Below are 14,899 nucleotides of genomic sequence, written 5' to 3'. Positions count from 1 at the left end.
GAACCTGAACAGGATAAGTGGTATAGATAATGGATGGAAGGATAATTCAACTCAATGTCGCCTTTCATTAGGCCATCCCTGCCTTTCAAATCATTACTTTTCAAAACCTGCGCGTCCAAGTAACAAGGCAGGCTCTGCAGTGTTAAAATGAACTACATCTGTGGAGTGGTCCTTTAACAGCAGCCAAAAAAAAGGGTTCTCATACACAGTTCTTTTACTAATGCTTCTTGTGTCAGAGCACAAGGAGCTAAAATCTATCTGAGGCTGAACAAAATGTGCGTATGAGCACATTGTACATCGAACATACATTGAACATCTTTTCTAATGGCTAAAGTACTAGAGGGGGAATATGATGTAGGGCACAAAGGGTAGGTGGGAACAAGCATCAGTTCCATATATGTGTTGTTAATTTGTGGAATTTAATGATTTTATATTCAGGATGAAATGAATGCAAGGTGCAAGATAAAACATGTCTAAACTCAGCACATCTTTCAGGAGCGACAGCACAGCTTCCAGCTCTGACACACTTAGAGAAAGTGTGTTTCATCACTTCAGACTGAATGCACAGCAGACAGTCTGCCCCGGGTCTGCTCATTCTTTAACGTCACTTCAGTGCGAAGGAGTCGACCCTCCGTCTCCATGTGGGAGGACAGGAGTCTTTCCCAGCAGATGAAGTAGAAAACACCGAGGATATATAAATGATCTTGTCACTAAATGTGCATTTGGTTAACCTGCATCTCTCAGTGACTGATTAACAAAACAGACGGAGGAACTCACCAAACATTCGAGGAGCCTGGCAGGACGAGATATGATGATGAATAGCTTTTTGACCAGCTCGATGACGAAGGTGAGCTCTGAACTCTCCGAGCGCTCATAAGCCTGATGTAGAGGTAGAGACAGACAGACAGATAGAGAGAAAGAGAGACGGGTGAATAGCGAGACAGATAAAGGTCAGCTAGAGTTGAGCTGCTTTTGGACTGAAGCACAGACACGTCATTTCACATTCCTCTCATCATCCAACACTCACGTCATTCAGCAGCTTCTCCAGGTTCTCCTGCAGTTCACAGAAGTACACGCTGGTAATGAGGCCCTCCCGTGATTTGGTCAGGCAGTCCCTGGACAGCTCAGCTACCTGGTGGTGGATGAAGCTGAGGACCCCGTCGGCCAGCGGCAGGACGCTCTCCGGGGAGTAGTTGTGGATGAACTCTGAGAGCCGCTCCTCCATCTGAGCTGTGGCCTAATTGAACACAAGTGTAAGTTGGGACGTCCCATCTACAACACCTTGGCTACTTCCTCTGTCGGCATGCTGTGTTTAGTGTTTGCTACTTCTGCGAGGAAACATGACAAGAGATGTGAAGTTATGTGACTCGCCCACCGTTCGCTACACTTTAGAGTTAGTATTTGAACTACCTAATAATTGACATAATAATGACATCAATGATTCATCTGTCGAAATGGGGTTACAGCATGGGATGGGTCGATCATTTAAAGCTACAGTAACAGTTTTGTCCACTTGGGGGCACTGTTAAACACACCATTGACATATCATCACCTATTATCTTGATAGGGCAAATGGATGCTCTTTTACACGTCCACCAGTTATTAGGACTGTGACCGGCTGTGACGCTACTGAATCTTTCTAACCGCGGTAAAACGCGAACGCCCCCGTGTGGTTTGGCGGTTAGCCGCCCCAGCCTGTTGCTGGAGTATGTTTTGTTTTTTGGCTTGTTGTTGTTTTAGCGGCTAAACTAGCATGTTGCGAGACTGCACACGGGCTCGTCTGCGTTGATTAGATTCGCAGAGGTTTGAAAGAGCAGCGCTCTGACAGCGAGGTTTCTTGCTGATTACTGATTTTTAAAACAACTGTGTTGTTCATAATGTGTCGTTCTGTATGGAAAGATGAGGTGCTTCCCTGGGACGTATGGATGGAGAGTTTACTGTGTCCTTTATATTTTAATGCATCAGAGACGCAGGATGCGAACCTAGCAACATCACTGGGTCTATATTTCAAAATTAAAAAAAGGCGATGATGACGGTTACAGTCCACCCCGCAGCTGGCATCACATTACCGCGGTCACCATCACAGCCAGTTATGGAGCAAAATTAACATTTATTAGAATCTTGTTTCTGGCACCCTGAAAAACCTAGCTCGTTTTGGTCACAACCAACTCCTGAGTAAAACATCTTCCTCTTTAGGTGCTAAAGGGTCAATGCTTAATGCTATGCTAACCACCTTGTAGATAACTGTGTCTGTCTGCTGTTTGGTCCTGAAGTGTGCATCGGATTTTATAGCGTTTTCAACTAAAGCAGCTGCTTGCTTTGAGAGAGTTACGTTGAGGGACAGAAAACTAAACTTGTCACATAATTTGTGATTTAAGTAATTGTTATTATGGCTCCATACCTATTATAACCACTTTAAATGTCACACTTGACAAATGTACAATTACGCTGCTAAAATGTGTAAGAGGCAGTCAGATAGAAGTCAGGGGGAAACATGCTGACAACATCTGACTCACTCTCATGTGTGACATAAGAAGAATTTATCCTCCATTAAGCCTACATTAAATAACTATTTCAGGTATGCTATTGCTAATTATTCTTGTTATAATGACACTAAGGATACAACAATGTTCAGCTCTCATTTACAGTACAGGAAGTGTCCAATAAAATGTGGGAAGACTCATTCGTGCTGCTGCACAATGCATTACTGTGAATGATGCTGGTATGTGCGTGTGTTTGTGTGACACAAACACACTGACCTACACTTCCCCGCTCACAGAAACAGTTCAGACACTCAGTCCTGTCTTCTTGTCTCAGCATATAACTCAAGCAGGCTGTTTTAAGAGGTTAAGTTACAGTATGGTTCCATATCGGCCTGCAGCAAGATGCTTGATCTAACTGATTCTGTGCTCTTGATCTTGATTGAAGGTCAGCTCTAGCTTCTCTGACAAGGCCGACCTCCAGGAGTTGTTTCCACACGCTGCATTGTAAACGGCTTACAGAGATCAGTGAAGTTACATTTCATTGGCTGCCCTCTGACTGAAAGCTGTCTTTATGTTGGAGGTCAGAGGAGAGTGGTAATCCTCGTTCAAAGTGACGAGGTCACAGAAACACAGAGAGAAAAGCTGAGTGCAGACGGGAACCTCTCATGGACTCAGACTGGCTTTATAAAACATGTCAAATTCATCCTACCTGATATTTGTAGTGTTGTACATATAATCATCATCACAGAATATTAAACTACTCTTGTTGACTTAGTGTCCTGTATATATATATATATGTGTGTGGGCGGTTAATGTGGTTGCCTTCACTAATGATGTACTTTCCCCTGTCATGTAGTGACTCATGAGCGCCTGCATGCTGAAACAGTTCTGCTTCCTCCCTAATCAATAAAGCCCAATATTACTCAGACTGAGCTACTCCTTGTTGTCACATTTTGTGAACGATCAGCTGCTGTTGATATACTGTATGTACCGTATCCAAGGAAACTAACCTACTGTTGCTCTAGACATTAAACTCCACATTAGCCCACAGCAGTGTCCTGCTAGCTTACATCATTTTACAGGGGGTCGCATCCCTACAGCTGATCCTGAACTACAAACACCCTGTAACTAACCTTTCTGTTGCTTTCAATTGCACCCCTGCCACTCTCACAGAGATCCTCACAAACATGAGGTCAACTATTCTTATTATTTGCACCGGATTCCAGTGGAGATCAAGATTGCAGAGACCTGCAAATAAATAAACTCAAGACTTATTTTGCCTCTTAAAGAACAGAGAAGGAAATAAATAGAACTGTAATTTGTCCTCCAGGGAACCAACACTTGGTGTTTAATATCCGGCTAAACCCGCCCCAGTTTCAAGCAAAGCAACTGGAGCAAATTCTGCATTCAAGTGTTTTTGAGGTTTCTCAGTAATAGTCTCTCTCTAATGAGCGAGTCAGCGTGGCTTGAAAAAGATTGAGAACCACTGTTCCAGCACAATTATATTCTAGCTTGTATACTAGTTGTTCTGGACACATGTTTACTTCCTGTGGCACGTAACGCACCATCAGCTCATCGGCAGAAAAATCGGAACCCTGTCATAACAAATAATTAGCAGCAACGCGAGTCGTACCCAAAAAAGAATCAACAAATGTTTACACGTCACTGTAATGTAGCCTGGCTAAAGAGGTGGCCACTGACTGCATGCTGCATATTGTTTGTGTGCGTATCGCAGGTGTGTATGTATGCACAGTTCACACTTGTGTATTTGTTTGTACGGGGCTGACCTTGGGGAATCGCTCCTTGTAGACATGGTTCATCATCACTATTTCATTGTCATAGCAGGAAGGAGAGCGCCCCGGGCTGCAGAGAGACAAACACAGAGAGCAGGAGTGTAATATACAGCACCGACTGAGAATATCAAAGGAGGCAAGCCTGAGCGAAGGGAGGCTGCTGGTGACACAGAAAGAAACAACTCTGTATTTTCACTAGAATGAAGGAATAATTCAGGACCTCTTGACATGTCCATCCTGTCTGTATTTTATGCTAAACGATCGATCAGAAATTCAGTACACTCTGTTTAGCTTCTCTAATGGATCCGGTTTCCTCGTGTACGTCATCGCAGCTTCTCCTCCATTACATGACGTCAGAAAGTATGAATACATGAAGAGTAGTTTGCAAACATATGAAGAAAAGCAAACAAATGGCAGAAAAAAACACAGACCGAAACTTATAAAGAGGCTGATTCAGACATTAACAAAGGAAAGCATCAACACATTAAAGCTTCACAGAAAGGTGTGAACATTGATAATGAGGCATGTCAAGGTACACAATAAAGGTATTCTGTATACTGAAGCCATAAGATGATATTATCTAGGGCAGAGACTGCTGAGGAGCCTAAAATGAAAACTGAATACTGATTAGTAGTGATGTGTTGTATGGAGTTGGGGCATGTTGCATCCAGAGGGGGGGCTATTAAAGGTGTGGTTGGTGGAGCGTTCACCAGAGACTTCTGCTAAGAGAGAAACTGCTGCACTCTGGAGAGGCTTAAAGCACCGCAGGACAGACTGATACTGATATAATACAAGTGGTGGAAAGCAGCTAAGAACATTTAATTAAAGCTGCTGTAAGGAACTTTCGGTTCGTGGTGATTTTGGCGCCCCCTGTGGACAAACCTCTTAACTCTTTGCTGATTTTTGTCCTGTGCCACATGTATCACTCACTTTAAAATTTTGTCCTGGAAAATGTAAACAAAGGTAGCGTGCAGTTAATTGCTTCGTCTGACACCGACCCCACGTCAGCAGCTTCAGGCATTAAAAATAACTATTTAGGAATAATCAATCTCGCTGCTGATGGTCTGGTTTGCTTTTGTTGGTCATAATTTCAGTCGGTTTCAAAACCACCGAAAAACTAAGGTTTTAGGGAACTTTGTTACGTTATACTAATAATTTAAGAAGTGAATATTTTTACTTCACTGTATTTGGGTCTGAATATTTTATACACAAAATGTGCAATCAGTTAATAAAATACGATGCGATAGATGTACCTGCCCAATAGTGTACAGTAACAATCAGTAGAAAAATCTAGTATTATTTTAAATACTTCTTATTGTCCTCAGATCTCATAAAATACCAATAAAAATCATATATCATTGGGTCCTTTCATACTTTCTAACCCCATCAGTTATACTGAGTCCTTCGTCGTCATATTTTCATGATACTGAAGACTAAAGTAACTGAGGTTCCCCCTCTTATTAAATGGGAGAAAATGAGGTTTTTAACAGCGCTGACACATTCACAGAAGGTAAATTACAAATTATAGATAAGATAAGCAAAAAAGGCCTTGTGCTCTGAATGAATGATTGAGAGTCCCGTGCATCTATTCATGACAGAATGAAGCTGCTCGTGCACACCAGTTAAGGTTTCCTTTTCATCATCTTTATGGGCAGATTATCGCCTTTCACAAAAGCTTGACATGTTGAATATTTGTTAGGTTTGTGTTTCTTTTTTTCACCAAATAATCTCCACAAATCTTGTTGCCATCATTTTCAATTAATCCAAAACTATTTAGTGTCAATACTAGAGCCATAAAACGTACTAACTGCTCAAACAATGGACCATGAATGGCTTTCCTTGCTAACTGGAGTCCTTCCATAGTTTCTTAGAGATAAATTGCATGTTAAAAAAAGATCTAAATTAAAATGTGGATGTTCATTTGCTAAAACAGATTTCTGCCGTGCTCATACCTGAGGCTTCGAGAGCGGGGCCGGACGTGCGGCGAGCGTCGGCCCCCGTCATCGTCCGTGATGCTCTCGGTGCTGCCAAAGTGCTTGGACAGGAAGTGCAGCTCGTCCATGGTCGGCTGGAAGGGCAGCTGGTGCAGTCGCTCCTGGGATGAGCTGGATGACTGGAGAGACACATGAAGAAGAGACAAGGTTAAAATGTGAGGTGATCCCTGTGAGATCTTTCTCATGCTGCAGCTGCAACATCAATAGTCAAAAAAAAAAACTACAGTGATGGAGGGGAAAAAAGATAAATCGATAAGATAAGAAAACGTTAATCAATGTGGCGACAAAAGGCAAAGAGAAGAGAATAGAGGAGAGCACAAGGTGTACAATGATGTGAGTGGGTGGAGAGAACTGAAACAAAAGAGCGACTAACTTAAAAGAGCAAGAAAGAAAAGAGAGAGGAGGAGAAAGAAGAAAAATATCCAGAAGGAGTTGGTGTAGGAGGAAGAAACAGAATAATGTGGACTAAAACCAGAGAAAAAGACTGCAGGGAACTAAAAAGTGACTCCACCTAAAAGTCGACTGCTGCTTTAAGCGTCTGCTGCCTCAGGGGGGTTAATGGCAGCGCTATTCGACCTTAAACAAAAGACTTTTCTCCGGCGCAGGAGGGAGAAACCAGCCTGGATCAATCGGAGGCCTAATGAACACATCTCCCGATGGGACACCAAGGTTGGCTTTGGCCACACAACAATCTCTGCTGCTATAAAAATCCATTAGAAAATCCTTTCAGGAATTAGCCACTTGCAAGCAACAGAAGAGAAACAAAATGATGGTGTTGTGAATGCAGCACGAGTCCAGTGATCAGAATCAATTAAAAAGTTCCCTGGAGACACAAAGGGCTCCGAGAAAAAGGCCACTGGATACCACAGATGGTTGTCACAGATGAAAAGTGTTTGAAGTCTGTCTCCCTGCTTTCATGCAGTCACAGGGTGCATCTCGATTCATATAATTGCATCTAGATTGCCTTCACATGCAGCTGCTGAAGACATCACAAGAGATGCGAGGACAAGATGCACGGAGAGAGGAACTGCGGGGAAATATTCGTACAGAAATTGGATGTTTTGTCCATTTAAAGTTTGCATGTCAAAAGCATGTATTTAAACAGTATTAGCGACATCACTACTGATTCATAACAGTTGCTTATTTGTTTGTAAATGCATTCATTTCATTATGAAGATTGTGATGAAGCTGTCTCATAATTTGCAGAAGATAACATGGGCCCAGGTGTTTCAAAGGGGGGGGGATGCTAATTTCAAGCTTCATATTTCACTCTGTGATACCTGTGGAGTAGCTTAGCATAATTTACAGTTAAAAAGCTGGAGCTCTGTGCAGGCCCTCATACAGCCTCTGCCTGAAACGACTCAGTGAGCTCTTCCCGAAACCCCGCCCCTACAAGCCCACTTTCTTCTGGTTGGCCAGCTCTCCGTAGCCTGCTGAGGCTGCACGTTGTGACGTCACAAAGTGCAGCGTGTACAAAAAACTGCGTGAAACCTGGCGTTCACAGCAGCCTGCAGACTGAGCTGAGATGCCTGGGGATTACTCCAACATACTTTTACCTACAGATTTGAAACTTCACCCATGTTAAGTGTGGACATCCAACATTGTAACATTATATATATTTGTCTTAAAATGTGAAACAGCATGATACCCCCTCTTTAAGAAATATAAAGAGGCTACAGTCCTCAACGTAGCAGCGGCAGGGTCGACTCCCAGTCTGTGATCATTTGGGGCATGTCTCTGCTCCCCATATTTCCTGTCTCTCTTCAGCTGCCCTATCTAATAAAGGCAAAAGGCCAAAACATTTTTGACATTATTTTGGTGTTATGGTCCGGCATTGTCCAAAGGGTAATTTGAATTGGTGTGCACTGATATTCCACGGTCTCCTTTCCTGGTTTCATCTCTTATACTTCCTGCTGTCTCACTTCCTCCAGCTGTTTACATTTCAGCACCTCTTCTGCATAAATTTGATTCATATCTACCTCTTCATATAGGAAACTCCTCGACACACACACACACACACACACACACACACACACACACACACACACACACATCTCCTCCTTTCATCTACTCTGCTCAGTATGCAAGGGTCCTGCTGTAACTAATCAAGCGAGTAATGGCCCATGTAAGAACCAGCGAAGCACTGAAATCTGACGGGGTGGAGGAGGAGTGACGGAGGACGCAGGGAGTGTGGAGAGAGTGAGAAACCATCTCCAACCTCATCTACCAGTAAAAAGAGATCAATGAGCTGCCTGCTGTGTATCTCTCTCAGTATGCGCTGCTGTGAGGAGAGATGCACGAGAGGCAGTCAATGAAAGAAATGATGTGTGAAAGCGCAGCAGAGACGCAGAGGAAGTGATTGTGTTGAACAGGGAGTGGATTATGAGTCAACACCTCGGCTCCACCTGAGCGTCATACACATTAAGGTCCATTTCTTAAATGGACTTTTTACCAAATGGGCCTTGGCAGCATTCATCTCTCATGCTTCAAATATGTTTCACTCAGACGACGTTGAACATTGTTGTCGTCTCTTTGGTTGCTTTAAAACACGTCCCACGTCCACCTACGCTCGCTTTTATTTGTCTCTGTTGCCCCTCTTTATCATCCATCTCTGCTTCTCCGGGGACGGAGTGATGGATGGAGAAATAGTTTGGGACTTCAAGGCAGAAATATCAATCGGTTACGTTACATTTCCATTATCCACTTTTATTAGAAAGGCCAAGTCATCAGCTGCAGATAAAACAGGTCGATCATATCTTAGCAACTGATTAGCTATTTTTAGCTCAGGTTTACATGTGATGCATGTTCTTGAAATCCGGCAGTGAAATCCTTTGAAAAAATCGTCTGAGCCTCCCAGCAGCAAGTACAAAGTCAGGGAACACATGGGGCTTCTGTGTGAGTGTGCATGCGTGACGTTTAGCTCGCAAGTGTGCAGTGTAATCATTTCAAAGCAGAACGGACTGGAGAAAAGTAGAACATGCAACTTTAGAGCGAATTTACAAGTAGAGCAGCACACTGATTTTATGCATGAAAATATATGCAAATTAATTCTTTGAGTGAGATTCATATTCATGCAGAGGTTAAAAGAAACTCGCTTCATCAATTAAGCAATGGATGAAAAATCTAAAAAACTGTTTTGTGAGTTGATTTCACGACTTGAGCAGCTTAAAGAAAAAGTACATTCCAGACTTTGGTGTCAACTTCTTTCCTCCTGTTTCTCTGGTGAAAAGAGGAAATGAAAGAAGTGTGCGGCGTTTGATCCTCACGAGCGTTCACTTATCATGTTGCGAAGCGGGAAAACATGAGGGGATGTCTTTGGAAAAGCAGTCTAACCATCACCAGAGGCCTCAGATTTTACATCAGGGGAACTTTTCAGGAGACGGCTGCTCCACTGTGCTGTCCTGTTTGACAGCCAAGAGTTATGAGTTTCAAGGACATACAAAGTCAGCTCTCCATGCTTCTACATTTGTGAGAGCGAAAAAACTATGATAGAAGCAGGAAAATTACTGTCACATCTATGATGCAGATCAACAAGGCCGTAAAGAAATCCCACACCTGGTTCAGGCATTGATAACGCTTTTATCCAAAGCAAATGACTTCTCTGACACAAACATATTTTAATAAAAAGTTGGGATTCAGTGTCTTGCAGTGTCTCAGTAATCTCTATTTACAGATTCTACATAGAAATATAGGGACTTGGATTTTAGGGAAGGCAAGTGTTGTGTTTGAACTACGCTTGTAGTCCGAGTAATATTGACCAATCACGTATCAGCAGGCTGCGGCGTATGCAGGAAAAACAGTCCGTGTGGAGAGCAAAAGCAGGCGAAATGTAATCCGCCGTAACGACATCCCGGCTCCCATCAGCGTCATCTGACGACGATTAAGCTTATTAATCTCTATAAACAAACATCTGCATGCTAACAGCTAACAATCTGTTCTAGATCAAAAATTTAACTTGAAATAAATTCCCTTGACGCTGTGTCACAAAAGCTGTTCAGCATTCAGATTTCCCGACTTCCTCGAATGCATCAGATCAATCCGACCTCCGTTCAACAAACGAGCATTTTAAAAGTTTCTTCTCCTCTTGAGGACAGACCTGACAAAGCTTGAATTTTTACTTCTTATAAATTTGCATCATGATGTTGAAATTTCGGCAAAGGTAAGACCCGTTAATAACAAATAAATCAAGAGAAAACGGTTTCTCTTTCTGTAACAATGCTGCACGTGGAAAAGGAAGTCTTGACGGGAAGTCCATTATCTCTTACCGCCCGGCACGTTACCGGTGTCCCCAGAGGCTATATCATCCCAGACTATAGCCGATGGGATCCGAGATTGCTTGTTCAGTAATTGAGCCACCATCCTGGCCACTTGACTACCTGGGCAACAAGCGCCTCATCATACTGCCTGGCATTCAAAGACCAGGCCAACCAATGCCGATGCCAATTAACCCTCCACTACAAGTGTGATGAAATAATAATATACATATTGTATGCTTCTTAGCCTGTACTGATATTATATAATTGTTATCATAGCTGTATAGTCTCAGTAACCAATCCTAACCTTAAAAACAAGCTAAGCACCTGGAAACAACCTGAGCTAACGTTAGCGTTAGCTTAGCTTGCAGACCCTCCTGATGTCCTGTTTCTGCCAAATTAGATGTAGATAAATCCTGATCCTGATTTTAACATGAAATTCCTTTATTTTGTGTTTTAATAGTTATGAATATATTGACATATAAATACAGTCTAAAAACATGTGATTGGAAAACATTTTGCCAGCATTGGTGTTAAATGTTACTATCTCTCATTAGAACTGCACTGTTGTTCGTACAATTTACATGAAATCAGTTCCTCTTTTTGGTTTTAAAACAGTAGTGTCTAGTGGCAGCCATAATATTTATAATTGCTATGTAGGCTAACTAAACTAATAATAATAATAAGATCGATGACTACAGATACAACTTCAAAAAGAAGTGAAAATCCACAGAAAAAGAAACAAATTTGACGCTCAGATGAAGGCAAACAGTCTAAAAAGGAAAGAGACCGTCAGCGAGGAAAATCAAGAGTTACAACTGTAACAAAGGGAGCCAACCGTGGACGTCTGGTTAAATTGTGAAGTGTGCTCCTGCAATTAAAGCTTATTGCCATTAGAGGCGCCAAAGAGACTGAAACTGAAATTTTTAATCGAGATAAAATCTTTAATAAAATGGATGTGGTAGCAGCCTTCGACTTGGCTGACCCACATTAACATAGTCAAACTCAGTGTTTCAGCTGTTAGTTACATACATTCAGTCACAATGTGAGACGTAAGAGGTTTAGAACTTTTATAAACAGGTGTAAGACCAGAGATCGTTAAGGAGATCAGATGGCTGAGATATTAAAATTGGTATCTTGTGAGAAAAGGTTGGATCATGCAACCCAAGTGATTCCTGTCGCTCATCCTCAGGAAGACAAGAGGAGAAGGACAAGATGAGATGTCCAAAGGCTGAGAAATACGTCTACTAAATAAATTAAACCTCTAAAAAGGAGCGATGAGTGTGTGTCTGTATTTCTTATTCCTCTTACCGTTGAACTGGGCGTATTGGTGCCATATCCTGAGGAGGGCAGAGAAGCCAAGGACCATCGGCGACCATCAGCTCTGTGGAAAACAAAACAAAAATGGAGGATATTTGTTACAATCAATACCAATAAAAACTGTTTTCTCTTCACTTTCAACAGGCCGAGCTCCAATATCAGTTTCTATTTCAGTCTCTCAAACAACACAATCGACAGTTTTTCTAAAGCAATCCCCCCACCTTCGCTTTCCTTCAATCTATCCAATTACACTTTCACTCCTTTTATTCCTCTCCTCCCTCAGGCCGTCTCCAGCCATCCCAGAGTCTGACACTTTCTCTGAGTGAGTGATGAGGGATACACGTTATGGCAAAATGCTGCCACCTCTCCTCATTCATCTCGGCCCGCTGACACGCCCCTGACACACAGGCTCTCAGAGGGAGCAGATAAGGACAGGGACCAGGCAGAGTCCTGCAGCTTCATCCTGCATGTGTGCGTGTGTGAGTGGGTGTGTTCCCTGAAGAGAGTCAGTGTGTGTGTGTGTGTGTGCAAAAATAATCCTATCAACAATTTCACTTTGCACCGCTCTTGTAACGTTGCATGTGTAACTTATTGTGTGAATAATGGAGGGAAGCCAACCTGCGAGAAGAGGCGAAGGAAAAGTGGGCGGGACCGCTTGGTGAGAAGTTGCGCGGGCTGTCCAATGGACTGCTTCCTGTTAAATACATGAGGACACAACACAGAGGACAACACACAGTGAGGGTAACAGGTATATCATGTACGTAGTTCATTTTAGGATTCAGGTAACAACATCCTACAAGTCATAACCATTTCATACACCTCACTTAGAAAATAATTCATTCAAATCAGAAAAACTAAAGCACCTCTTGCAGCCTTTTCTTTGTGGTGAAAATGTATTTAAATATTTAATAAAAAAGGCTGGAACCACTGCATCAATAGTTTAAATTCTCATCTCGCTGCAGTGATGTCACTGTGTACTTACACAACTTGCTTTCCTACGTCACTGCAGCAGGGAAGTAAAGGTTAAATAATTTGAGGAGTTTTCAGTGGGTGTCAATCTTTTAGGTAAATATTTCCTTTCTTTCTCTCTGACTGAAGGTAAATCTCAGATTTAAAGTACGTCAAAGGGCCTTGAATATTCGGAGATTTTCTCCGAATCAGTACGACATCCGGGTATTTTTGGCATACTGCACATTTTGCTTTTGTTCACATACTAAAGACTACATTCGGGCCAAATCAGTACGTACTGCTGGTAAAGTGTGGCATTTCGAACACAGCAACACAGTCTTTAACTTGTAGTCCATTATACTTAGGACTACAATCCCCCTGATGCTTAGCCACAGAAGCTCAACTGATTGACACAAGTTTTCTGCAATAAGGCCAATCAGGTGATGCTCTCTTCACCTTGTACAGTGCTGCATTCACTTGTTACCTGTTCATACCTTGAGGAAGGTCTCTGACCGAAAGTTTGCAAATTAAATACAAGTTTTTCATATATTTCCTCCCGCACAAAGACAGTGACCATTACAAATATTGTTAACTCCAGCTTGTGAGACAAACAAAACTCCCACGATACAAAGTGGGGGGAAACAACTGTTGGAAACATGAGCTGCTAATAACAGCATGCAGCACGGCTGAAGGCTATGAACACTAGTTCTAAGTTTGCTGTTTGTTATGTTTAATCCCTTTTTTCATATATTTTTAAAGAGTTATTTTTACAAATGAACACAACAAACAAGAAGTGTAATTTTTTTAAATACAACCATCCCAATATACGGTTTAATCCAGCACTATATTGAATGTTTTACTGACCTATGTGTCCAGGCAGTGGAGAGTGCGGCCGTGGCAGGGTGGGGGACGTACTGGTCAGGATGAGGCTTTTCCGGTTACTGGTTCTACAACTGGAACAGATAAGACACAAAAAGCACGTCAATATTTGTCTTCATTATATTTAAGGCTCCGATAGCACACAGATGATGGCTGCCCCACACACACCTCAGAGCGACCCTGAGGTTAATGAGTATACTGCGTCTCTGTTGTCTCACTTGTCACAAAGAGTAAACGCATAGCCGACAGTACAGAAGGTGTGCATGTTTTATCATGAGCACAGTATGTTGTCATGTGTGTGTGTGCATGTGACAGGCCATAATGCAGGACTTTATTGACATCCTCCCACCCACAGGGGAGACCGACGGAGCTACAAAGATTTTTAATTTCCTCCAGGTCCAGCCCCACGACGGCTGCTGCCATGAAATCTAATGGAAGGAGTGACGAGGCGATGGAGAGATGGAGAGACTGTCGGAGGGGAAGAAAGGGACCAGGGAGGGCAGGTATGGACCATGATTGAGAACTGAAATGATTGAACCATAAAGGCTTCACTCGCTGCCACCGCTGGATGTCTTTGAACAATCCGCACGCACACAGATGCGCACGCGGCACATTGTCTTACATAACAGCCTGTAAAGTGGGAAGTGAATTTTTCAGGTGTTATTTTCATGTGTGGACTGTGTTTTGCTCATCGGCCCTTTCGTGCTTGTCTGCGTGCTTCACTTGAGTGCCTGTCAGAGCAGATTTCGCAGAGCAGAACCACATCTGACAAACAATACAAGTTTGCTCCCTGTTGCGTCATCCAGCGCGCTGCTGTACGTCTGCGCGGGAAGCGGGTAAATCATAGATGCGCAGATAAAAATACAGAACGCACGATCGCAAAACACGTGTTGCTTATTTGATGCGTCTACTCGGATCTATAATCTATATCCCCATCTTTCAGTCCTCCCACATCCCCTCTTCCTCCTTTTCTTCAGCATTTGTTTGGAGACATCAAACCCCTGGCAGGATTTTATCGGTGTCAACGCGCCTCTGTGGGCGCCAGCTGAGGGAGAGCTTGTACTCAACCTTGCAGAACAGAGGAGGATCATATTGAAATATTTAAGAGAAATGCATTAGCTTTGGAGGGAGGGCTGGAGGTGGCTTAACTCTTTCGCTGCAGCACTCAGAAGATGAGAGCAGAGGAGAAAGGAAGAGAAGACAGTGAAGAGGCTGAAGTACACACAGTA

The 14,899-nt window shown here is 42.8% G+C and overlaps 1 protein-coding gene across 1 annotated transcript in view; it reads right to left on the bottom strand.

Moving 5' to 3' along the window:
- LOC138594194 (microtubule-associated serine/threonine-protein kinase 1-like) overlaps positions 1 to 14,899 on the bottom strand; it is a 74,677-nt gene that overhangs the window by 24,266 nt on the left and 35,512 nt on the right. The window contains exons 3-9 of the mRNA XM_069665202.1: positions 13,656 to 13,744; positions 12,462 to 12,537; positions 11,835 to 11,907; positions 6,229 to 6,389; positions 4,271 to 4,346; positions 1,028 to 1,237; positions 778 to 879 (exon numbers count right to left, since the gene is read on the bottom strand). Of these exons, the coding sequence (XP_069521303.1) occupies positions 778 to 879; positions 1,028 to 1,237; positions 4,271 to 4,346; positions 6,229 to 6,389; positions 11,835 to 11,907; positions 12,462 to 12,537; positions 13,656 to 13,744 (787 nt within the window). The remainder of the gene's footprint in view (positions 1 to 777; positions 880 to 1,027; positions 1,238 to 4,270; positions 4,347 to 6,228; positions 6,390 to 11,834; positions 11,908 to 12,461; positions 12,538 to 13,655; positions 13,745 to 14,899) is intronic.

This window comes from Semicossyphus pulcher, unplaced genomic scaffold (genome assembly GCF_022749685.1).
Source record: "Semicossyphus pulcher isolate SPU_LCO1_2020_fin unplaced genomic scaffold, fSemPul1.0.p SCAF_17, whole genome shotgun sequence".
In the NCBI taxonomy this organism is placed as follows: domain Eukaryota; kingdom Metazoa; phylum Chordata; class Actinopteri; order Labriformes; family Labridae; genus Semicossyphus; species Semicossyphus pulcher.
The sequence above is the reverse complement of the archived record's forward strand: the minus strand, read 5'-3'. Positions and strand labels throughout refer to the sequence as shown.